The sequence below is a fragment of the Condylura cristata genome, unplaced genomic scaffold (genome assembly GCF_000260355.1).
Source record: "Condylura cristata isolate star-nosed mole 26May11 unplaced genomic scaffold, ConCri1.0 scaffold00003, whole genome shotgun sequence".
Taxonomy (NCBI): Eukaryota; Metazoa; Chordata; class Mammalia; order Eulipotyphla; family Talpidae; genus Condylura; species Condylura cristata.
This window is the reverse complement of record NW_004567104.1, coordinates 48,731,470-48,756,925: the sequence shown is the minus strand read 5'-3', so window position 1 is coordinate 48,756,925 and position 25,456 is coordinate 48,731,470. Positions and strand designations below refer to the sequence as shown.

The following is a 25,456-nucleotide window of genomic DNA, read 5'->3' as shown; positions in this document are numbered from 1 at the left end:
GTTGAGCATGCTCATTTCAATCTTGATCAGATATCAACGACATCCTTTTCTCTCTTTTTTCATATGTTATTTTCTAACCTAAAGTTTATACTTGTAGAATGTTATGTGGATCGCTTGGATGTGTGGTTTGTCAGTTCTCTTTAAATTTTAACAATCACCTATGCAATATGCTTGATACTCATTTTTTAAATGGAGAGACTGAGACTAGGCAAATAACCAGCTGGTGCGAGAGCCAGGTGGGACCATAGGTAGTTCTACCTGCAGGCCTGGATGTCTTAACCACCTGCAATGTCTGGAGAGTGGTAATTGTTATATCTTTAATATTGGCAGCAAATATTTATCAAGATTCTTGGCCTTGCAAATGTGAGCTTCTGTCCAGACTCTTGAGCGTATGTGGCTAGAAGTTTTGCTCTTGTCTGGTTTTTGTCACAGAGCTGAATTATCCTATTTAAGGGCTTCCAGAACCCCATCTCTCTCAGGTGTGTGTGTGTCGGCCAGACTCTCACCTGTCCCCTTGCCATCTTGGTCTTGTTGTTTGTACCTTTCCCACTTTGTCTTTTTGAGTGTGTCCCCCACTTTCATTATCCCACCACGTTGGGTTCTTATCCCCTGTGCTGAAGGCAGGTGGGGGAAGATGGATTGAAAGTCATGCTGATCGCACAAAAATCTGGGTCTAAGTTGCCAAGAAACTGAGTGGATGAAATGTGTGGTTTGTGACTCTTTGGATAGAGTGATTGGAAATTCGCCTGGTAGGACCCCCACAGCGTGAGCACAGCTGTGCCTAAGTGCAGCAACAGCAACAGATGCCCAGTCAGCATTGCTGAACTGCTTATTTAACATGTTCTTTCCTTGAGACAACGAAAGTATTTGAAAATAGGTAAGAACATAGCTATGACATAATTATTTTCTGTAAATAAAATTCTGTCTCTTGCATATTAACCTTTGGGAGGGGTTCACTTGTAATTAATTACCAATGTTACTTATGTTTAAAGTAAGCCATTCTACATTTGTCTGCATCTCACTGTACAACACACAACAAATATAGGCCATTGAATCCTGAGCAAATACATTATAAGTAAGCTCCAGAAAGGAAGCCCAAATGTCTCCATCTCAGTTTCCCCGCAGGTGATGTCATATGGCCCCCACACTCCCCATTCTCTTTTTGGCCTGAGAAAAGCCCTCTAGAAGATAGACACCTGAGAAAAGCCTTTTCTCTCAGGTAGAGGATTTTCTGTCAGTCAGTGTAAGAGTCCACCCTGTGTCCCTGGACTATGGATTTGGGAGCTGGCCCCACATGTGTGAGGAGGAGGCTTTGTTAACACAGGTGTGCTTGCCCATGGGTCTGTAGGTCAGAGAGGGGGCAGCCAGGTGGAGAGTGGTGAGATCAGCCCTTTCTAGTCCCTTCCTCCTTTGGCTGTTCTCTCAACAACATTCATTCAGCTTCCAGCCTCACTCTAGGCTTATTCTTTCCTAACCTGTGCTCTAGAAGATGCGTGCATGTTTTGGGGTATAGCAGCGGAACACAGATCTTGTCCCTACTTCCCATTCTCTCTTGATTCTGTCACTTCCAGAAAGATAGCGCTTTTTGTTGCTTCAGTTGGTTCTCTTAGATCTAAGTACTAGTTTTGTTCATGCTACTAAGCATGCCCTGACTTGCCCTGAGGTTGCAAGTGGGAACCGTCAAAATACCAGTTGCATTTATGAGACGGAAACTTTCCTCTTTTCACACTGCCATGTAAGTGCAGCCTGCAGGTAAACATCCCAGCATGCTCTGAGGAGTGCTGTGGCTTCTCTATTGTGATTCTATCGCTCCTCAACACACAGCCGCCTCCTCATGCTCCAGTGTGAGGACTGGATCTACATTCTTGCCAACAGAGACGAGGAAGGGGAAGGACCGGGCAAATCCCACCCTGCCTCCTCTGAGATCACATCTAATACCCCCTTGCATCCAGCAATGTGCTAGAGCATTACATGGAGCCAGCTGGTACCAACTTATGAAAGCTCCGTTTCTTTCCATTCCATGTTCAGTGTCACCAAGCTGGAAGCTTGAAATGAGCCATGCATTCATACATGGAGTACTGTATTGTGGAAACTGGGAAATGTTACAAGCCAGGGCTTTCTCTAGCACCCAAAGAGAAGTGACTATGAAATATTTGCTAGTAACTACTGATTGTACCCCACTGAGCAGGGACAGAATCCTGATCTTGAAATGGCCTGGAAAATGTAGCCTCTATTCTACATGGCTATGTTACCTACTGTAAAACAAACAAACAAAACTCCACAGAAATATTATTGAGGGGCAACTAACACTCTTCAGTACTTCCCACCATTTTCCTGGTTTGCACCTGTTTCTGTACCTAGTGTCAGGATTTGGAGGTCTGTTTTGTAAATAGCTGCTCCGAGTGGTTGAAGATCTCAGCAGCCAGCTGTGGTTTTTTCTCTTGGGAAACTGCTGTGAAAGTTGTTGAAACATATTGGTGTTGCAGAGAATTTTGAAGCAGTATTTTTTTTGGAAAGGTTTATTTATGCATATAAGAACTGGGGTGTAGGCCAGAGGTATGGGGGATGGGGAGAGGGGAGAGAGTGAGAGGATTCACCAGAAACAGAGTGGGGGGGTAGAACAGGTTGATCTACTGAGATACACTGCTGAGGGGAACAGCAGAAAGACAGGAGAGCTCTGCTGGACCATGTGGGTCAGCTCCCTGGCAGGGTATTGAACTCAGGCCTCAGTGACTGGTGATAGTTTGAGCACACAGGGACTTAACCCCTTATACCACCAGGGAGACCATGAGGCAATCTCTCTTATAGGGACCTCATTTACCTCATATTTTTAGATAGTGGTAGTAAAATGACCCTGAGACAGGGTCCTTTTTTTTTTTTTCTTAAAGATTTATTTATGCAGACAGAACTGGCATACAGTCCAGAGGCACCAGCGTGGTGAGAGGATTCACCAGAGACACAGTGGGGAGCCGAACAGGCTGACTGAGAATTACACTGCTGAGGGGGGAGCAGCAGGTGGGTCAGGAGAGGTCTGCCATGCCATGTGGTCACCTCTGGGGTGGGGACCCAACTCATGCTGAAGTGGCTTTAGCTTCTTAGTGCTGTGCTTTAACCTGCTGCACCACCAGGGAGGGCCCGACAGTGTCTTTTTCTAAAGTTATTCACTGGAAGACTTTGGACTAGAGAGTGTGAACAGTGTATGTGTTTAGCCCTGTAACACTTGGCAAAGGTGCCTTGGAGTTGAGCAGTTTTGTTCTTGCTCTTTTTCCTACCTCTCCCTCTGCTAACCACTTTTTCCACAAAACCACAAAAACAGTCTGTCCTTTTTCAAAAATTTTGTAACAGTTCTAATAACTTGGTGCCCTTCTTGTAGTCACATCTGTTTGAAAAACATTTGCCTTGTAGAAAGTTGCCTTTCCCCCTCTTTTGGGAAACTGCAGATCTATTTGCCAAGAGAAAATCCACTGTTGACTGCTGAGATCTTCCATCACTAGCAGCAGCAGCTGTAGTTATCAAATGTAGTTATCAAATCCTAACACTAGATAAACAGGTGCAGACCTGGGAAATTCAGAATTCCTGAACAGAGACAGTAAAATGATGATGCTGTAGACAGAACAGGTGTATCACCCATTTTATTTTATTTTTCTTAAACGACCGAATGACCTAGGCTGATGTGTCCTGGCTGTGTAGTGTGCACCAAACCCCAAAGCAAAGAGGTGAAGTCCTAGAGATGGCCTGAGGGAGGCAGGTCATCTAGCCCAGCTCTTGTGTTTTACAAGAGAGAAAACAGCCTCAGAGAGGCCCATGAGAGTCAGAATTTTCAGTGCTCCAGTTAGCAAGCAGAGATGAGACAGGGGAATACTCTAGCATTGAGAGTCTTAAACTGCCTATCAGCTGAAGAAGAGGAAGAAAATTGTGGAATTGTGAATTCATTTGGGTACATGCTTTAGGATCTCTAGGGCTCTATCTCCCCATTTAAGTGTGACTTAACGCCTTTAAACTAAAATATTTCTGAGGTACAAGTGAAAGATCATAAAAAACAAATATGTGAATTAATGTTTCCTCTTAAAGATACATAATCACAATAGACTCTTTTACAAACAGATATTACAGGAAAAAGTTTTCTGTCTTCAACTCTTAACCCAAAAATCTTACATGGTAAATGTGCCAAGTGATCTCTCTACTCCTGCTTCTGGATCACCTGATCCTAAGTTTGGGAAAAAGAAAAAGGTCTCAAAGAAATGTTGACAATCCATTGTGGGGGGTGAAATTCACATAAGATAAGATGAACCATTTTTAAAGTGAGTGATTCACTGTATTTAGTACACTCAGAGTTTTGTAGCCACACCTCTGGTTAGTTACAAAGGGAAATTATTATAAAACAACTATTGTAGCAAACTTTTCCACATTTGTCTTTTCTTCTCCTGTTGGTCCTTTTATGGAAATACTCAGATTAACTGTCTGAGCAGCACTTTGGCAGCAGAGGGGTGATGAAATGTCTGTGAGGAAAGGATGACTTGGAAAAAAGTTTTCAGGTGGGCACTGGTGGGTAAGACTAAGCATGAGTCTTTCAACCAAAGGGTCAACATTTGTAACAAAAGCATTGAGTCAGCAGATCATCTTGATTGCACTGTGGCCTTGGGCAAGCTTCCAGGTTTCTGAATCTTGGTTTCATATAAAAGAGGGGGATAGTACTATCGATGTACATTATTCCAGTGTCAGTTTTAATAGTTAATAGTCATAGTCAGTTCCTCCCAGTCAGTTGTTAGTAGTTTCCCCCATTGAGGGAAGCTGGGTAGAGGATAAATAGGACTTTTCAGTACTATGTTTAAAACTTCCTGTGAATTTGAAATTATTTCTAAATGGAAAGTTTACGTTGAAACACATACTTACACAAAAACTTGTACATGAATGTTTATGGAAGTGTTTTCATAATAACCCCCACATGGAAACAGTCCAAGTCTCCATCAGGTGCTGAGGGGTACACAAAATGTGTACCCACAAAATAGAATATTATTCAGCCACAAAAAAGAATGAGTGCTGACTCATGCTACAATGTAAGATGAATCTTGGAAACCTGGTGCTAAGTGAATGATGCCAGACCGAAGTCCACATACTGCATGATTTTTCCTATAGGAAATGCCAGAGTAGACACATCTAGACAGACATAAGGGACTGTGGTGGTTGCCAGAGACTGGAGGGGGTAAGAATGGAGAGCAATTCCTGCTGGTTGTGAGGTTTCTCATAGGGTGGTAGAACCGTTCTGCATTAGTAGTGATTGTTGTAGGGCTTTGTGAGTATGCTTAAACTCACTGACTTTTATGGTTTAGAAGGGTGAATTTTATGGATTATGAATTATATTTTGGTGAAATTTTTTTTTCAAAATGGAGGCAGTTGGGGTTACCCCTAAATTCTTTTCTTGTCTCTGTACTGCTTTGTTTGGAGGGTGCCATGAGGCCCTGCCCAAAGCACAGGTAGGAGTCACAGCTCTAGGTCTCTGTCATCATCTTGCTGCCGTGGGATTCTCAGCATGCAGATCCTCTTTATTTTCCAAAGCACAACTCTCACAAGGTGATCGTGTTTCATAAACTTCACTAGTAAATAAAGATATTTTAAGGAATTGCACTGTAGAAAAGGAATACTTAAAATCCACTCAAGTTCTGAGGTCCTGAGGAGGCCCTAGCTGTTGTTCAACTCCCAAGCACCAGGTGCTCCCACGCCAGGACTGCTTGCTTCTGAGTCGGGAGCTCAGCCTCCCACAGCCAGAGCAGCAGAAACACTGGCTCACGAAATCTCAGCTCCCACTTACAAGGCACAAGTCGGTTCCCTACCCCCTGACCGCCTTTGCTGCATTCTGAAAGCATGCCAGAATATGAGAATGCTGGAAACCCACACTGGTGGTTATACAGTAACTTCACGAATGATCTTACCCAACAGAGCAGGTCAGTTGCCTGCTGCAGGAGTGGGAATTTGTGCAGGCTGCCAGGCTGCTCACCCAGACAGAATCCATGATGTCAGCATCAGCAGGGCAGGGATGGATCGCCAGCCAGCCAGGGCAGGAACATGTTTCAGGCCACCTAAAAAGAAAAAGAAGTGGACACTGCAGTGATTTTTATCAAAAAGGCCCCTGGCTCTGGAAGGGAGCTTAAGCTCTGCCTCACTTGTGGCCATCTGCTGCTTTGCAGGGTTCTTTCCAGAACTGTGGGTTCTGCCAGGAGAGAACTGGAGGGGGAGGGGAAGCCCTGTTTGGTAAAGATGCAGAAGCAGTTACTACCTAATCTGCAGCAGCTGCTGTGATCAGACGAGGCTACAGCCCACACCACACAGAAAAAAGGGTTTTCGATGATGGCCTTACTTCACCAGTGGGCAAACTGAGATCAAGAGATCAGGTCTGTAGGCCAAGTCCCAGGAAGCAGCGGAGGCAGCCGGCCAGCAGTCAAGGCTACACCCACAGCTTACCCGCTGTACGGTGTTTTGGGACCTTCTGGCTGCAAGTAACACTTTTCCTAAGGTGATTTTAACAAAGGGGACATTAACTAGCTCCCATATCACACACATCTGTGGCTTGTGGCTGGCAGGGCGGGCTGCCAGCGGTGCCTACGGACCATCTCATCTACGGACCTCGCTCGAGATGGCTGTGTGTGGCCCGCACATCGTGCAGTGTCTGCTTCTGGGACTAAGTCTTGATGTCGGGCAGCTTCTCCATGGTGCTCTCTGCCTTTCCCTCTTTATTGCAGAATAACTAGCTGCTTTGACCTTATGTCATCATGTATCAGCATTCTAAGCAGAAGGGAAGGGTGGGGAAAAGAAAGTCCTTTTCTGTTGAAACTATTCTTTTCCTCCAGACAAAACCCTTTCTGGAGTAAGTCTCCCCTAATGTCTTATTGTTGGGGAGGGTCACGTGGCCCCTCTAGACCAAATATTGGCAGAGAAATGTGTGACTGCCATGATGCTTGTGAAAGGGGCACCCTGCCTGTGAGGCACAGGGGCCCCACGCTGGTGATCCTTCTGGATGTGCCTGACCAGATGAGAAAGGTGCCTTCACCTGGGGGAAGTGTAATTTCTTACCATTAATGTTTCAGCAGCTTTCAGATTTTCCATTAACAGGTTCAGGCACTCTGGAATGATTTTGTTTTCTGGGTGAGTAGTTTGGGGCACATGCTGTTTCCAGGGTGCAGGAGGAAAGAGCAGGTATATTTCTCCAGGCACAAAATAGAAAATGACAACCATGCTTAATGTAACAACCTGCCTGATTTAAAAAATGCAAAGCCCATGGATCAGGAAGATTGGAGGACTCAGACATGTTACTGAGACGGGTCTTGCCTATTGGGCATCACAGTTCACAACAGCTGTCTTGCATGAAGGTTGTGTCCAGTAATTTTAGTGAAGATATATAATCACCCAAACGACAACTGGAGTTACTGATTCACCCCCAGGAAACAGGGGAAGCAGGATCTCAGGTTAAGTGGATGAAGCCAGAGAGGATGATTCACTCCCTGAGTAATAAGTGGGGACCTGTTGGGACGAGTGGAGAGAAAGGAATTATGAGTAGGTGTGTGAGGCAAACAGCGTATCACAAATCTTTACAGGTTCTCCAGAATCAGAATACGACTTGCCGATAAGATGTTATTGCCCAACAGTACTTCTGAGGACATCCCCAAAAGAGTTTGCAATGTTATATGTGATCCTTGGTAAAATGTGTGGGCCTTTGTCACACCCCTTACCAGGCACAAAAGTGCAATTTCCTTGGCAAGGTTTCTTTCAAAGGTATTGGCAAACTTTTCCTATAATAGGCCTGCTGCCTTCCACCTGCTGCCTTCTATAAAGCTGACAGGGGAGATATAAAAGAAATTTCCAAAAAATATGAATTATAAAGCATAATTAGAGTTGGAGCTCTTGAGTGAGATGGTATCTGTGCGATTGCTTTGTCTTTTTTTTTTTTTTTTAAAGATTTATTTATGCATACAAGAGCTGGAATGTAGGCCAGAGGTGTGAGGGGGGCTTGGGTTGGAGCATAGCTGAGAGAGGATGAGAGGATTCACTAGAGACAGAGGGAAGAGTAGGGGAATTTACGCAATACACTGCGGAGGGAAGCAGAGAGGTGGGAGAGGTCTGCTGCGCCTTATATGGGTCAGCTCCCTGGATAGAACTCATGCTGCAGACAGCTTCATAGTGCTGACACTTAACCCCTTGCACCACAAGGGAGGCTGATACTATAATTTTGCGTTTTCAGGCCTAGTCTCCCAGCCAGGAATGGCTCCCAGGCTACAGAAGCAGTGCTGAGTCCCAGCCACTGTACCACCATGGGCTGGTCTCTCAGGAAGCCTCAGCAGGAACTTTGCAAGCAAGCAAGGAGGCAAATTTGCTTAGAGAAGGAAAAAGTTTATTGGGGGCAGAAAAGGAAGAGAAATAAAGTGTGACTCCCAGGCCTGTGGAACCAGGGAGAAGTAAAGAGTCGTGCCTCAGGTATAGAGACCGTCTTTCCCTAATTATTCTAAAGCCCCACCAGTCTCTGTGAATGGTTAGTTTTCCCTAGTCTCACTGTCTTAGGTCACCAGAGCTAAGGCACCCGGGTCCAGGAACATTGCTGTCCCTGGTCCTGGGGTGTTTGATTAACTGCCTTTGGAAGTTGTTAGTCTTATCTCTGGAATTTCTTTCATTTCTTCTGTTGCCCTTATCTCTGGAGCCTTCCTTAACTCTCCTGGAGTTCCTGCCTGGACTGTCCCTAAAGCTGCCTAATTACACCTAACTTGCCCTGGGGCTCAAGACCTTGCTTTGCCTTTTTACTAAATCCTTGAAACTACTGAGACCCTGTGAGGGACCTTGACCTGAGACCAGGTGCTAGGAGGGCCCTCTCTTAGCAAATCCTTGGCGCTCCTATAGAAGAGACCTGTCTGTAGCTGTCAGCTCCCTCTTTTCTCTCTACTGGGAAGCTCTGTAAGCCTGTGAGAAAGGGACCAGGTCTTCAAGTGTGAGTGGGGATGGGGCTGTGTCATATTATCACCACGAGACAAAGCTTCTCTTGTGATGCGTTATACCCGCCCATGATGTAGTGATGGCGCCTGTTATCCAGCCCAATACGGCCACACCAAGGGGCATTCCTATGACGCTGCACACAGCCTGTCAGGTCCTTGCTGAACACGATTGTAGTGTGTCTGAGAATGAGCTGAGTTACCTCTTTTGGAGCTCCAACTTCAGAGATTAGGCGTCTGGGTCAGGAGTCCCTTGTTCCAGCATAAGAAGCCTGGGGTATGTTGGTAGCTGTGGCCTCTCCTTGGAAGGATAGTGACCTCCAGCCTTTATTCCAGAAAGACAGTTATCTGGGTACCATAATTAATCCATCTTCTCCCTCCACCTTCAGGAAGGTAACCTCACAGGATCTGAGCTATCACTGAGAGCTGGTCCTTTGAGCTCCCTCCCTCCCCAGGGCCCAGCCTCCTCTGCATGCCCTGGGGGAGGTGGAGCCACCCTGGGGGGTTTGGTCCCTAATGTGTCAGGTCGAGGCACTCCCCATTTCCCCAGGCTAGGCATGGAAAGGCCCAGCAAATTGGGCATGGGGATTGTCCCCACTTCTTGGTGGCTCTGGTGAAGAGGATTTTGAATATTTTATAGTGTTCCTATCTTTCTCCTGCCACCAGACCATAGAGCACCTTTAAAAAAAAAAATAGCCTTCCTGAAATAGGAATTAATGTTGCACCTGTAGATGAAAGCATTTAGAGGCAATGTCCCTCTCACAGTTGAGGCCAATACAAAAGGAGTTTGGGAAGAAACTGTAGGGCACATTGTGAAGCAAACCTCTGTGGAAACCAAGGGGGCTAGGGTCACCTCCTCAGGACTGCTGGGTCCCCAAAAGTCTGCTCCCTAGCCCCACCCCCACCACTGCCCCCTGTGAATCTCTGATGTAATACACTGGTTTTTAGACATGATTTGGAGCTGCAAATTAAAATGTGTAAATTTTTAGAGTATTACAAACTTACCAGATAGATAAGCTAAACAAATTCTAAGTAAAAGATGTTATGAATGTGGACAGTCTTTCAACCTGACATGGCCAATATGTGGTTCCTGGACTCCTGTGTTCTGTTTAAATGTGGGACATTAGGTACAGTCATGCTACTTATTAATTTCTAATGAGCCTGACAGTCTGGAATTCATCTGCTCTGCTGATTTCATGGTTCTTAGAAAGCTGTTTTATTTTTCCGGGGGTGGGAGTGGTGCTGTATCCCTGGTGGTGTAAGCCTCAGCACTATCACACTCACTGCTGGCCTTGAGTTCCATTCTTGCCGGGGATCTATTCCACAGGCCTCTCCTGTTTACCTGCTGCTCCCCTGAGCAGTGAATTTCAGTAAATCCACCTCTTATTCTGTTCCCCATCTTGTCTCTGGTGAATCCTCTTACCCCACACCTCTGGCCTACACTCCAGTTCTTCTATGCATAAATAAATAAATCTTTAAAAACACAAAGATTATAAATCTTCCCTGGGTGCTGGGGTTAAAGTCTTAGAGCTATCAAGCTGCTACAGGCCAGGGAGAGAAACACTCCTGAGTCCCCAAACCTGCCCACTCTTAATCGGCTCTACTGTCCACCACATCAAGACAAAACATGTACATGTAAGATCTTTAATGGAAAGGAACTTAATACAATCAGTGTGGAATACAGAGAAGACAAAGAATATAGTTTCCAAATTCAGACACCCAAAGTAACCCATCCTCTTGTGGGTAAAAGTCCACCCAAAAGGGATTGGCCCAAAGGCAGGCCTGAAAGCCTGACACAAGTCTAAAGTACCTTCTGGTGGTGACCCATAGAAAAGGGTCAGAAATGGCCAGACAAGTTTGGGAAGAAAAGAGCAAAATCAAAATCAAGATAAATTCTGCCATAGTCAACCTCCACACGGGTCTCTGACCTACATCTCTTTCAATCAGTCCAGGGCCAAGAAACAAGAGCTGCTTCTTCACATGTCTCTGCTCCATGAGCCTCCATCAGGTCACCTTCTGGCTCTCCAGCCTGCTTCCTCTTCTTCAGTCTCTTCTCAGATTCTTCTCTCTGCTCAGCTCCACCTCCTTTGGGTGGGGTGGGGAACCTGGAACCTCCCCTTTTCCTGAGGACACCTGTTACATAGCTACTGAAGCATGAGTTTGGGCTCTGGCCCGGGAGGTGACCCACACGGCACAGCAGACCTCACCCACCTCATCCCTTGCTCCCCCTTAGCAGTGTGTATCAGTTTATGTGCATGTTTTGTTCCCCATTTTGTCTCTGGTGAATCCTCTCCCCCCACTCCACCCCCAGCTGCCCTTACCTCTGGTCTGTACCCTAGTTCTTCTTTCTAGGTCTGACATTTGAGGAGGACATGATACATTTTATCTTTCTTGGTGGGGCCTGTGGTGATAGGGTGTTGAAAGTGGGTGGGTCGTGGCGATGCACTCAAATAGCTGATGCTACATGAGCCACATGGCCCTCAGCTGATCCCAGCTAGTGTGGGAAATCCCCTTTCTGTGCTACTTTACAGTTCTTTGGAAGGAACACAGTGAACTTGTATTGGTTATGTATTGGACCAGCTCACTTGGGGTCTGAAGTGAGCATGGGCAGGTACAGAGAAGGTATACTTACCCCCCTGGATGGCATGTGGCTCATGTCCACATGGAGAAGATACAATAGAGCTACAACCTTGGGATCTGGGGGCAGTTGATGTTCATGTTCATGTCAGTAACAGCCCAGCACACTTTTATCAGTAGTAACTAGCAGGATCCCATGTCAGTAGTGCTTCTATAGGCCTGAATCCAAATCCTCAAGGTCATTCTTGGTAGCATGCCCCTGAAATGTTACTGATAGTTTTCTGAACCCCTTTTCATTTGCGAAATGGGACTATCAGGTTCACTTATGGCAGTGGGTGGTTGTAAGAATCAAATGAGAGTGTGCATATGGACTGGTGAGAGTTAATAATTACTGCTGACATGCTGTGCAATGTTACTTCTTGATCTTATACTTTAATAATTTATCCCTAGCTCTTTAAGTCCCAGGTGGTCATTTTCCTACAAGTGTAGCAAGTGAAACTTGGCACTGGGTTTCTGAAAGTTTGAAGAGGCTTTGTAATGACCCACTTCTGTGAAAAATGGCTAAATTTCTCACTTACCTATTTGCCCAACAGTGTGCCATGTAAAAAGTGTGTGGTGGTTGGTAATGGAGGAATTTTGAAGAATAAGACATTAGGGGAAAAAATCGACTCCTACGATGTAATAATAAGGTAAATATACTTGCTTTTTGCTGACCTGCAGCTCTTTCAAACAAAGTGGTGTCCTTATAGCTGTGCTTTAAATAAAAGGGGCATTGTTTAAATATGTTTATATACATTATACGACCTCATCTTTCAGTTGCTGGCTAAAGGAGGTTTAGATATCACATCACTCATTTAGTAAACATTTATATGGACCTCTTAATATACCAGAAATATTTATAGACATAGGGTTGACAGCAATGAAAATTTTATTCTTGCTCCCTCTGAATTAAAAAATGTGATGATGACTTTGGGTGGGTAGACTGACGAGGCAGCTTCTAGCTGGCCTTAGGCCCCCGTGGAGGGGCGGGCCCATGCAGACCATGAGCAGTGTTGGCAGCGAGCGCGTTTGTTGCAGGTCCCCAGGAGGACGGCAAGCCTGGCTTTGGGACATGCCAGGTACAGTGAGAGAACTGGTGAGCGAGGTGGGCAGCAGGCTGGGCTGCAGACTGGGTCGCAGACTGGGTCAGGCTCTCTAAACTAGGATTAGACGCTAGGATTTTAAGGAAGTTTTCGAAGATGTTTAAGCAAAAGAGTAATGAGATCTGATTGTCTTGAACATAGCCTGGCTATATCTCAAGCAATGGCCGGTGAGAGCCAAGTAAGGAGGTCAGGTAGATGGCCGTGGCTTAGGACAGGATAGCCATGGGGGAGGTAAGTGGGTACAGACTGAAACATGTTCTAGAGGTAGAGCTACCAGAATTTGTTGCTGTATGTATTATGTTTTGAGTTGGGAGGAATCATGGTGCCATTTATTGTGTTAGGGAAATTATGGTGGGAGTAGGTTTCAAGGAGAATCACTATTTCTGCATAAACATGCAAACTTTGAGATGCTGATTAGCTTTGTATGGTTAAATCAAGGAGGGAGGTAGATAAACAGGATGAACTCTTGATATAAACAGTGTATAGGCTATATATTTAAACCATAAACTGGCTAAAGATTTCCATGGGAGAGAAGAGGGCCCTTGATTTAGCCTTGTAATACTGAACCCTTTAGGAGTTAAACAAAGACAAGGGAATAAGACATGGAGAGGACCCTCTAGTAAGGTAGAAAGTCAGGAGAAAGGTGATCACAAAGGCCAAGAGAGCACAGTACTTTTAAGCAGAGGGAAGGATTGAACAGGTCAAGTACAGGTAAGGTTCATGCAAGTTAAAGACAGTCAATCATTGTACTGGAAACCCGAAACTGGACACTCATCACAAAAGCAGGGTGGGGACAGGAAGTGAGGGGTAGTCAACTAAGTGGGTTGAGAGAATGCAGATGAGAATGGTGAGATACTGGTATGGGCACTCTGAGGAGAAATGTGGGGAGTTGAGAAATCACATCATAGCTGGAGATGGTTATGGAATCAAAAAAGAATCTTCTGTTTTGTAATATGCAAGAGCACATCAGTAAACTGCTGGAAATCAGTAGATAAAGTAGTTGGTTTGGGGCCTAGGGATGGGAGTTTGGAGCACAATGTGGTTGATCTTCTGTAATGGAAAAGATAATCGGGATTGTAGAGAGTTTCCCAGTCTCACACAAAGTTTTGGGAAAATGCAGCCATCTCTGTCTCTAACATTGTTGAATGTTAGGGTAAGGCCCTCTTCTGGGGTAAGTAGATATGTTTTGGGAGTGGCTATGGATAGTCTTTTGAAAGGAAAAGCTTTAACACAGTGGGTCACACAGCAGTACTTGCAGGATTTGCTGGGGTACAATTTTCCAAACATTTTCACATAGCAAGGCCATCTTAATTTCTGTTGTTCCTTTTAAAGCTGTGAAAACTTATCCACAAAAGTTTTGAAGCATTCACAAATTTCATCTGTCTAAAATCTCATCACCTAGAACCACAGCAAGTCCTGGTGGGAAAATATCACAGCACAATATGAAAGTTACTTCAAGTGTTACTAGTCAGTGGCAAATGGTGAAACAGTAGTTATCATCCTAGGGGACACTGTTGTGGAAACAAAGCATTCCTTTTAGTTGCATGCCCTCATCATGTGCATAAATAATGCATGTCTAATCTTGGCATTGGGTAGACACAACCCAACAGTGGATCCTCTGTGGTTTTTTAGTTCACTACAGCAATAGACATTCACTTAAATGTACTTGGTTATAATACAGCAATTTTATATTGTTATGTTATTTCAGATTGCAACAATTTTGATGGGACTTCACCTTAAATGTGATTACTCTTGCCTGTCAGTCACTTAAGACATATAGCCACGTCCTGCATGACTCTCTAACTTTGGGCACGTAGCTTTATATCTGGCCTCAGGGCCCTTATCTGTGTATCTGAGAGGTTTTGTCTGGTTATCGGTGTCTTAGCTCTAGTGTGCTGTGGTTCTGGGTTCCCATTAGTTTTATTTAGCCTTCAGTTTCCCCAGAGGTAATAGTGAATCAGTGGCCCCACAGTTTTCAAATAGAAGGCACATTTCTGCCTTAGATCAAGCAGCCACCACGTGAAAGGGAAATCTCTCCTTGGCCATTAGCGTGAAAGACTGCTTGCTTGCTTGCTTGCTGTGGCTTGCTGACTATGTGGCTGATGACGCTGGCCCAACTATGAAACCTCTGCGAACTGGGGTGGAGGAGGCCTGGCCATACTTATCTACAAATCTTGTGTTTTACCACCCACAGGATGAATAATGGTCCTGTTATAGGACATGAAGAGGATGTTGGGAGAAGGACAACCTTCCGACTTTTTTATCCAGAATCTGTTTTTTCAGATTTCAGTCACAATGATCCTAATACTACAGTGATTCTCACTGCATTTAAGCCACTTGATTTAAAGTGGCTGTGGGAATTGCTGACAGGTGGCAAAATAGTAAGTTGATAAAATTGATCTACCTTCATATTACTTTCTATTTCCCCTTAAATAAAGATAAACACAATGTTGTACTTTCTGTACTCTTACTTTATTTCAGAACACTAACGGTTTTTGGAAGAAGCCAGCCTTGAATCTGATATATAAACCTTATCAAATCAGAATATTGGATCCTTTCATTATCAGAATGGCAGCTTATGAACTGCTTCATTTCCCAAAAGTGTTTCCCAAAAATCAGGTATGTACTTTTATTTGTACATTTTTACACTAAAGATTGCCGGGGTCAGCTGATAGGCCCTAGGGCTCTTAGATTGCCAGAGGACTTTGCCTTGTGAGGTGGACTCTGAGGGCCAAGTCTGAGTGAGTGAAATATCTGTGGATACTAAATTTGTTTCTCAAGTTGCAAGAAATAAAAAGAACCCTCTACATGGACCCTTCTGGGGTCTCTTCCTGCATGCCCAGTGGCTCAACTCTCAGCCTCATCCTCAGTGGACTGAGGTAAGATGTGCTTGATTGGGGAAGAGGATGGTCAACAGGCAGTCTGCACTCAGGGGAGCAGGGCTGGCTCAGGACATGTGTGTGATCTTTCCGAACCACTCTGTGATAAAAGTATCAAAGGAATGCCAGAAGAAAGGTGAGAAGGACAATACTAAGGTAGTCCAGAAATATTCCTGCAGTCATGGAGAGACCTTGGTAATGTAATGACTTGATCAAGATGGCCATTATAGTAATGTTGAGCTTTCTTGAAACTAAATTCTTTGATTAAAACCCATTGCCTGTTTGTCCATACTACTCAGGACATACTGTTTTCTGGTATGTGTCTTTCATTTGAAGCTTGAGTAACTGCAGAACATGAGAGCGCAAATGAAATGAGGTTTTCCATATTCGTAAAGTAGAGGAAGTCCAAAGAAACATACATCGTGTTTTTTTTTTATGATAAAAATTGTGATAAGAAAGTACTGTATGCTTAAGATCAAGCCATTGACACAGGAGACAAAGGGAAGAAGAATCCTCTGGAGCGTGCCTCCCACGTTTGCATTTTATTTGCTGGACTATTTTCTGTGCATTTGCAAACACAAACATGAGACTTCACTGCTCAATAGAATTTTGACTATATGATTGCTCTAATTTTCTCCCTTTTAAAATTCTTTTCCTATTGATAGGCTTTTAGGTTTTTATCAACCTTGCTTTTTCCCAGGGCTTCCTCTACTACCTCCCAGCACAAATGTAGCGATGCACAGGGGTGTCTCTACACACTTGAGTGATTTCCACAGGGCAGACTCATGGAAGTGAAATTTCCAAATCAAAGCATAACTTTTAAATTTAAACTATTTCTTAGTAAATTTGAGGACAACTTCTTAAATGTATGCTTTGTGATTTTTCATCATTTTCTTAGTTGAAACATGACCAGATTTATCCCTTGCTTTTTGTTTTAGGTGTAGCATCTCTAAATCCAAACACACAAACACCCTGATTATCCTTAGAGATGCTAGAACATGTCAGTAGATTAAAGCCCTGCTGTTCTGAGAGTAAACACAAATAATTACCCCTGGTTCTGGTAATAGGGAGGTCACATTGGTGATAAGGGTAGAAAGGAAGAGAGCTTGCTCGAATTAGGTGAGAGATAATATAGAAAATGAGCAAGTAGAGACAAATCTCAAATTTTTTATTTTTTGCTAGAAAAAGTCCAAGTTAGTGGAGTAATAATTTGAAGAGGCCATAGGATAAGAAAGTTGTTTTTAAAGATTTATTATTTTTTTTTATTCATACAGAGTTAGGGTACAGGCCAGAGATGTGGAGGGTGATAGGATTCACCAGAGACAGAGTGGGGAGCAGAACAGGCAGATCGCCGAAATAGACTGCTGAGGGGAGCAGCGGGTGGGTCAGGAGAGGTCTGCCACGCCATGTGGTCACCTCCGGCGCAGGCGGGAATCGAACTCAAGCGGAAGTGGCTTTAGATTCTCGATGCTGTGCTTTAACCCGCTGCGCCACCAGGGAGGGCCAGAAAGTTGTTTTTAAAAGCCAGATGCTGTATTTGTAGGCGGGAAGCATGACTCAAAAGAGGCAAATCTTGATGAGGGGGGAAGGTGGATAATAGCAGAAGCAATGTTACTGAGGTAAGATTGGATAAATACAGTATATTATGAGGTTGACGACAGGTAAGAACAAGGACATCTCGCTGAAAATATGGGTCAAGAGATGACAATGGACTGGAGATTGGAGTTGATTGACAGTCATTTTTCAGAGAAACCAGAATGCCAAAGTAGGAAGGAGTAGAGGGGTATTGGAGGATAGAAAGGTGTAAAGTTGTTAACCTGAAGAGTAGGAATGGAAGTTTACTTAGGGAATGTAATTGGATTGGTAGATATACTGGATACTTGAGACTTAAATCATAAATACAATGCATGACCAGGCAGATAAGTGTTTTCTCTTGCTCTGTTTTGCTGCTGGGTGAGGGTTTAACCAGGAATAAGTCTGTTAATAGAGGTTCTGTGAGTGAAGGGTACAGAACTGAAGGTTTATGTAAGAGAATAATTACAACCTTGGTGAGAGTGTTTCAAGTTGGAAAGACAGGATGTAGAAGATGTGAAATGGGACAGTGATGGAAAGGGTGACCTAATCAATGAGGCTGGATGACTCCAAGATTGTTAAACCAATCACTAACTTCCTTTTCCATAAGATGGTAAGGGCTTGTGGTAGGGTCACAGCTCTACTCTGGGTAAGGAAAAGCTTTGTCCATGAAGTTTAATTTTACTATGCTTTAAAAATTTTTTCCCTCACGTCATTCTATGTAATTTCTATAGTCTGCTAGAAACACTGCTAAAGGAAATATCCTTGAATTGCTAAGTTTAAGATATATTTTGTTTCTGTAAATCCTAACCGATTATAGCATTTTTCAGGGTATATATATATATGTATATATATAAAAGGGTTGGTTGGATTCAATGTTGGTGATATTTTAAAATAATGTAACTAAACTGTATCTATATCTGAAATTTTTATTTTCAGTCTGATACTATTAAAATTTGTCATCAAAACACTCTTCCCTAGAGCTAAATTTATAATTAGAATGTTATGAAATATTTTAAGGCTAACTCTCCAAAGATTCTATCCATTTATAAATACACAGGTGCAAAATCCTCAGGCTTTTTTCACAGGGTGTTTGACTCAGCATGTGTTTTCCTTATATCCTTTTTTCTATCACAATAAGCATTTCTTCCCTTAAGTGCTGAGACCATTTCCTACCACCTAAGCAACTAAGTGTGGTCCACTGTACTCTCCTCCCCTTTCCCACCTTTCCTGGATGCCTCAGATCTATGGTCACCTTTCAAGGTTGGTCTTAAAAGTATGTCTTCACTATACCCCACATGTAAGTGCAATCATTGGTATTTATCTTTCTCCTCCTAGCTTACTTCCTTTAGAGTAATTCCTTCCTATTCCATCCACATTGCCACAAATGGCATGGCTTATCTTTTGATTGCTGAGTAGTATTCCACTGTGGATATATGTATATACACACACATACACACCACAACTTCTTGACCCTCTCATCTGTTCTGGGTCAGTTTGTTTCCATTTCTTGGCTCATGTAAACAGTACTGCTATCCACATAGGTGCAGGTGTACAGACTTCCTTTCATATTAGTTTTTTTTTTTTTTTTGATAGATACCTAGGAATTGGAATTGCTGGGTTATATGGTAGATCTACTTTTAAAACCCAGGCAGCAGTATCCTTTTCGTTGAGCCTTATGGTATTCCTTCATTGGAGAGTTGTTCTCTGGGCTGATACTACAGCTGTTTTATTTGAAAGATTAAGGTTTGAGTCATACCTTATATTCTTTTTAGATTATTATCTGGGTTTTGAACATTAGGACATAATGAGCATTTAGTTAAGTATTTCTTTCCTAGTTAAATGTTCTCATCAGAATCTTTAAAATAAGATTTGGCCAAACAAGTCTGTTTTGTAAACAAGTATCTAGTTTGGATTTTTAAAAATTTTTGTTTACCCTCCCAGAAACCCAAACACCCAACGACAGGAATTATTGCCATCACACTGGCATTTCACATATGTCACGAAGTTCACCTTGCTGGTTTTAGATACAACTTTTCTGATCTCCAGAGTCCTTTGCACTACTATGGGAATGCCACCATGTCTTTGATGAACAAGGTAATACACATTTTTGTATAATCTTGGACGGAATGCCTATATTCTCTTCTCATCCTGTCATTTTTCTGAGAGAACAGGTTTTGAGGGGCTGGGATTTCAGACCAACCAAGTGTTGAAACTAGGACTCAAGTCCAGAGATTTTAACTACAAGCAATTCCCAATTTTTGGGAATAGTTTTTATTGTCAAGTACCATCAAGCCCAATCTTAGATACTGCAGCTTACTTGTGCTATTAAAATATAGACAAACTGCCACTTAAGATAACAAACTTACATAAAAACATGATTATGGTCAGTGAATATTCTGGTTTTTTTTGTTATGTAGATGGTAAAGTCTAACATTTTACGCCAGTAAAGAATTTTCACATTCATCTTGTATAGGGATTATTTAGATTTGTTCCTTAAAGGTTTTTAAATGACTAGATGGGAAAGAGTATTCTATTTTCCTAATTCAGATTACCGGAGCATCAAAATGAAAGGATTAAATGTTATGTTTTTTGATACTGAAATATAAATTTTAAAGTATGTGTGTACATACTTTATATATCTTATAAAATCTGTCACTATCCCCAGATACTACATAAGCTGAAGGAAGTTTACAAATGTAAAAAAATTGATTTCTAGATTAAACACTTTGTCTTATAGAACAGCAACATACATAGTAAATGCACAATCCTAAGTATTTGGCTCAATAAATGTACACATAACATGTATCTAGATATTTCTTTCACCCCAGAAAGCTGCCTATGTCTAACAGTTTCCTTACAAGTAACCTGCTACTGGAGTTTATTCATATAATAATATTTTTTTAAAACTTTTCTTCCTTAGAGTGCATATCACAATGTGACTGCAGAGCAGCTATTTTTGAAGGACATTATAGAAAAAAACTTCGTAATCGACTTGACTCAAGACTGACCCTACAGAATCAGAAGAGGATGCTAATGCTAACAGTATTAGTTTTATTTTTATACTGCAAGTTTTAGTTTAAAATGTTGGCTGCACTCATCAGAAAATTATGTATTGTTTGTTGCCTGGTGATTCATAACCACCAGCTTAATTTCTGTGAATATATTTATGAAAACCAAAATATATTTAGTTAAAATATCAGGGACTAAGTTCTGATTGCATTTTTTTTAAAAATAGTTTTCTGAGGTGTTTTAAATATCTTTTTATAGTAAGCAAGTGAATTTAGCACAAGTTGTAAGTATAACATGACATTTTGAAGTGTACCTGACTACTGTAAATTGCTTGGGCTTGGGCCTTGATAATGGTAAAGGAATGACTGACTAGTAGTTCCTGTTTCTTCTGAGGAATGTTACAGAAATTGGCTCCCCGGTCCCCACTGCAATTAAGTAACCATGATTAGGTATCTTCATTCTACCAAAGAATGCAATTACTAAAGTCTGGTGACTATTTTAAAGAAATATAGCTAGGCAAGCTTAAAGGGAAAAATTCTTAAACATTTTTTGCCTGGTTTAATTTATTCACTAAATTAGGAAAGATGAAGATGATAAAGTAAGTAAATCCTTAAGAAGAGCCAAGCTATTTTTTGGATTTAAATTATATACTCATGAAAAACTCAATTGTCCACATGATTAAATTTCATCTTCAAATGGAAAATTTACCTACGTGGGTGCACAAGAAAAGAATCCCGTGGGATGCAAATGTGGTGAGCTCATCTTTCTTATTTTAATGAATGTGACCAAAAGTTATTGACAGAGGGGTGAAAAAGGGTGGAAAGAAAGATGAAGAGCAGAAGTTATTAAACAGATGGAATTAAAATTGCTCAAAGAGGTATGAGTTGAGTTGTTCTTTTGAACAACAGTTAGTAGTGTGCAATACTTTAAGGTGTTACTGATAACTGAACCCTCTAAAGAGGTGTATACAGTGTGAATATTAATTAGATCAGATTCAGAAACAAGGAATCAATGAAATTAAAAGCCGAATAAGGGAGAAAACAGCTGTGTTTGCAGATGTTAATTATGGACTATGTTAGACATAGCTGCATATGGCCACATGTGGACACCAGTCTAGTACTTACCTTTCACCTCCATTTCCTTTGATTCTTCTAATCTTGAGGTACAAAAGTCAAGTGGACTCCACATGTAGAGTTTGCATACCACACAGCTCTACGATGAAGTGTAGTTGATATAAAGTAATTTGGACTTAGTAAAGAAAGGAATTTCAAGTGTTACTGGGCATGGTATCTGAGTATTAACATTGAATCTAGCATTTCTGTAATGAGAAAAGGCTACAAACCTCAGAGCAAGACACATACTATACAATTTATTAAAAACATGAACACATTAAAATCTATTTATACAGTCTAAATTCTAGCAACATATACAAACACTGAGTGACTACAGTACATGCCGAGGTAAGAAAAGTACATTCTGGGAGAATATCACTGACACTCAAGCCACTTTTATTTCTAATATGCATTTCAAACTTTTTTTTCCCCCTACCTTTCCCAGCATCCTTCTTCCCCTCTGTTCCCCCCCAACCCCCCAAAAAAAAGAGATGAAGAAGAAACTAATCACAAGTTGAATTAAATAAGAGTTGGTGCCACAGTTGACCTAAAAAGTATATAAATAAGCACACAACTCTGATTTAGGTTTTGCAGTTTAGGGACTTCAAGTTCAAATTGAGAGGTAGGGACAAGGTAATTTATTTTAGGTAGAGATTCATGGTTTCAAAAGCTCTGTCTATCCCACCTACTCAGTTCTAATTTTATTATCTGACATGGTGTTTCCATATTGCTTTTGCTCTCCAGGTAACAATGTGGAGCCAAGGCAGAGAAGTTCAACCATTATCACTTTCCATAGAATTATGTCACGTTTAGATGAGCTCATTTTCTGCTTCCCCCGGGGGAGGAAGGGCAAGTATATGCATAATGTCAATTTCGATGACTGTATAAAAAATTCTCTATTGAACTATTTCATCAGTGAATAAACCCATTGTTCAATGCAAAGTGCAAATAGTGAAACATGAACTTAAATAACTGGACTAGATCCTGAACATATAATAGGATCTATTTAGATTTATAGTTAATAAAATATAAATCAACATTCACAATCTTTAATTGTGCTGGTTTCCTAAGATCAAGTAACAGCGAAGTTAGTGTAATTTTATGAAACTGATAATGGCCACATTTGCTGCACCACTGATTCTATTTTTATAATTGTATTGGAAAAGAAATCCAATATAACACAGTGACTTAATTCTTGAAACACCTAAAAGATTTAAAATTAAGAATTTTTTATGGTTACTTTCACAGTTGTTACTTGATTGTCTCCAAAGCTATTTATATATATATATATATACACACACACACACACACAGGACATAAAAAGTAGAAAAACAACAAAAACAATTCTTCATTACTATGAAAACAAACTCAAAAGTACAAAACCAAACAAACCTTTGTATCAGGCTCAGCTCTTCATTTGGAAAGTAAGATATATAAAAGTAGTAAAAACTTGTGTAAAAATCATTGGTAGTTTATCAGCAGAGTGGCACTATGAATCAAGTCTTAAAGTACGCATCATTTAAAGAAAACATTTGCCTCTAAGTTCCATGGGGGAAAAAATCAGGTGCACACAATTACATAAAAATAGCAAGCATCTTTGGGAAAATGAAATAGTTACTGGAAATGTTTCTCTTAAAGCTTCAAACAAGCATATGATTTGAAGAAAAGTATATTCTCTGTACTAAAGATGAATAAAAAAATAAAGCAATTGGTTTACTTTTCCCACCTGAAAGGGGATGACTGCATTGTTACATGTGCTTTTTACACATTCATATTTTATAAAGTTCAGTATCTGTGCTTTGTTTCAAATACTTTGAAACAAATGTTACTTTGAACAAGAAAAATTGGAAACGAAAATAAAACCTTTAACAGCCATCATGCAACTAGAAAGCAGAGTCTGCGGAGATCAATAGTTCTGTTTCCGATGGCTGATATTCTTGGAAACGAGCAAAATGAACACTGTTCAATATAGTGACTTTTGACATAATTTGGGGGCAGGCCAAAATAAATGACTAGGCCCTGATGAGAAAACACATCTAATATTAAGTCTACAAACTAATATTTACAGAAGAAGGTAAGTCACTTTGACAGTCTAAAAAGGTGTTTTTTACACTACACAAAGAAATTGAAGACAACTTCTAGATAAGTGGGGACAAAGAAGTTGCCCAGAGGTATCAGAAATAAGACCTGGATAGTCACTTGCTAGAATGCAGAGCTGAATAATACATCTGAGTTTATATTTCTTAGAATAGTTGACCATGAAAGCAAATTTTAAAATTCTAGTTAACAATCAGCTTGAGATTCAAAGAGGACAAATCTGGTTACTTCTCAGCAGAATGATTTTGCCTTTCACTGTCATACGTTTTTATAGGGTTCACTTAAAAGTCCTCAAGCTTTAACCATTTTCCTAAACAAATTCCCATAGCAAATACAGTTGGGTGCAAGGGACAGAGACAAAATTTCCTCTCTTAACTTTAAACTGTAAAGTTACTCCTGTTCCCACAGAGAAGTATCCACTTAAAGACAGGATCTGAATTCAAGAACTCAATTAAGCAAGCATTATGAACTTAAGAATGGGGCTGGCCACCAAAGGGCCCCAGGAGGAATAAGCAGCCATGAGACCAAGCCATGTACCATGAAGTGTTAAAAGCTCTTGAGAGTGTTGAAAGTGAAAAGAAGCAATTGCCCTGCTCACTACAAGTCAGTTTCGCAGCTATAGATCTTCCTAAGTAAAAGACAATTGTGTATGACTACAAACAAAAAATGATTCTATCATTAATTTTTTTAAAATTCTAGAAAATACAGAAGAGCAGGAAACCATGGTAGTACCTACCTTTCACAAAGAGCAAGATTTCAAGCCATTAGACATTCTAGAACAGTACCATGCATTATTGCCAATTAGGCTTACAGAGCCCTCTCGAGTTCATTAATGTATCTGCAGCATTGGTAATAAATACTTTCAGTGATTTAATTTCTTTGAAGTGCATAGTAAGAAACCTTTTCTGTATTAAAAATAGCGTCTTACAGTAGTAACAACAGGATGTTCAAAATGCAATAGGCAAGCAGTAACTGCCACACAACACTTTTAAGAGCAAGATGGCAAGATTAGTAGTTTCCTGTACCCCGGTAACCACATTTCCTCCAACCACAGCTGTGACAGATACGAAATACAGTCTATATATTACTACCACTAGCACACACACAAAAAAAGCCAAGGCCATGTGCTTTAAAATGCTTTGTAAAAAGCAGCATCACCCTCAAAGGATTTCTTTGAAAACATCACATTCACCATCCCTCCCTGCTGCTGCTACCTCCTGCGTGCTCTGTGGCACCTGATACACCATCTCCTCGGGGGCACTTGGACCCTGCTTCCCACCTTTTGGGGTATCGTACTGGGCCTGGGCTGAGGAACAGCTGTCAGTCCTGGCGATAAGAGCGTTGTATGTTCCCACCAAAGAGGGAGGCTGGTTTCCTGTACCTTTGAAAGTGGACGTTGAAGGCAGACCAACTGAAGCTGTGGGGTGCCCTGATATATCCATGACGATTGGGGTTGCATATTCTGGCCCAGTAACTGGGAGTGGCTCAGCGTAGGCATGATAAACATCTTGCACTGGAGAGTTGTAAGGATCTAGGTCAGCGTAGCCCACCTCTTTTCCTTCTTCTGGTTTAAAGGTAGATCTTGGATGGAGTGTGCCAACGATTCCTCCCACAAGTGGCTGTGCATATTCTATGGATACCATAAAACAAGAAAGTTATCACACTTATACAGGAATCAATTGAGGGGTGGTAGGTGAAGGTTCACACCAAAGCAGACGCTTCTTTATGGCCTCACCCATGTAATTTTGCAAGAACAGAGTTCTTTACATGTATACAGTATTTTACAAGGGAAGAAATATTCCATGATTGCTATATCAGATTTGAAAAATGTGATTTTTCCCCCTTTCCCAATATTACAAAATGTTTAAAATAAATATGTATTTGATTAATTTTATAAATATTGTAAGGCTTGCCATAGTTTCCCTACTCTCCTTTGAATACCTTGATAGCCTCAATAAAACCAAAACAAACCCAGGTAAACACACAATATGCCCAGAGTTTTCAGAAATTAATGCCCCAATTTTCAACAGAAGACCCAAGAATCACTCTCAAGGTCATTTTTTTTTTTAAAAAGATTTATTCACCTGTGCATA

At 41.5% G+C, this 25,456-nt stretch overlaps 2 protein-coding genes across 8 annotated transcripts in view; one reads left to right on the top strand and one right to left on the bottom strand.

The window, feature by feature from the left end:
- The window catches only part of ST3GAL6 (ST3 beta-galactoside alpha-2,3-sialyltransferase 6), a 68,622-nt gene extending 46,853 nt beyond the window's left edge, over positions 1-21,769 (top strand). For 4 of the 7 annotated variants that reach the window (XM_012732703.1, XM_012732708.1, XM_012732730.1 and 1 more), the window contains 5 exons: positions 12,143-12,238; positions 14,886-15,072; positions 15,173-15,310; positions 19,087-19,239; positions 20,066-21,769. In XM_012732703.1, the coding sequence (XP_012588157.1) occupies positions 12,143-12,238; positions 14,886-15,072; positions 15,173-15,310; positions 19,087-19,239; positions 20,066-20,152 (661 nt within the window). In that variant the 3' untranslated portion in view covers positions 20,153-21,769. The remainder of the gene's footprint in view (positions 1-12,142; positions 12,239-14,885; positions 15,073-15,172; positions 15,311-19,086; positions 19,240-20,065) is intronic. The other 3 variants (XM_012732712.1, XM_012732724.1, XM_004675261.2) reach the window with 2 other exon arrangements.
- Positions 21,498-25,456, bottom strand: part of DCBLD2 (discoidin, CUB and LCCL domain containing 2) — a 62,790-nt gene continuing 58,831 nt past the window's right edge. The window contains exon 16 of the mRNA XM_004675260.2: positions 21,498-24,993. Within this exon, the coding sequence (XP_004675317.1) occupies positions 24,524-24,993 (470 nt within the window). The 3' untranslated portion in view covers positions 21,498-24,523. The remainder of the gene's footprint in view (positions 24,994-25,456) is intronic.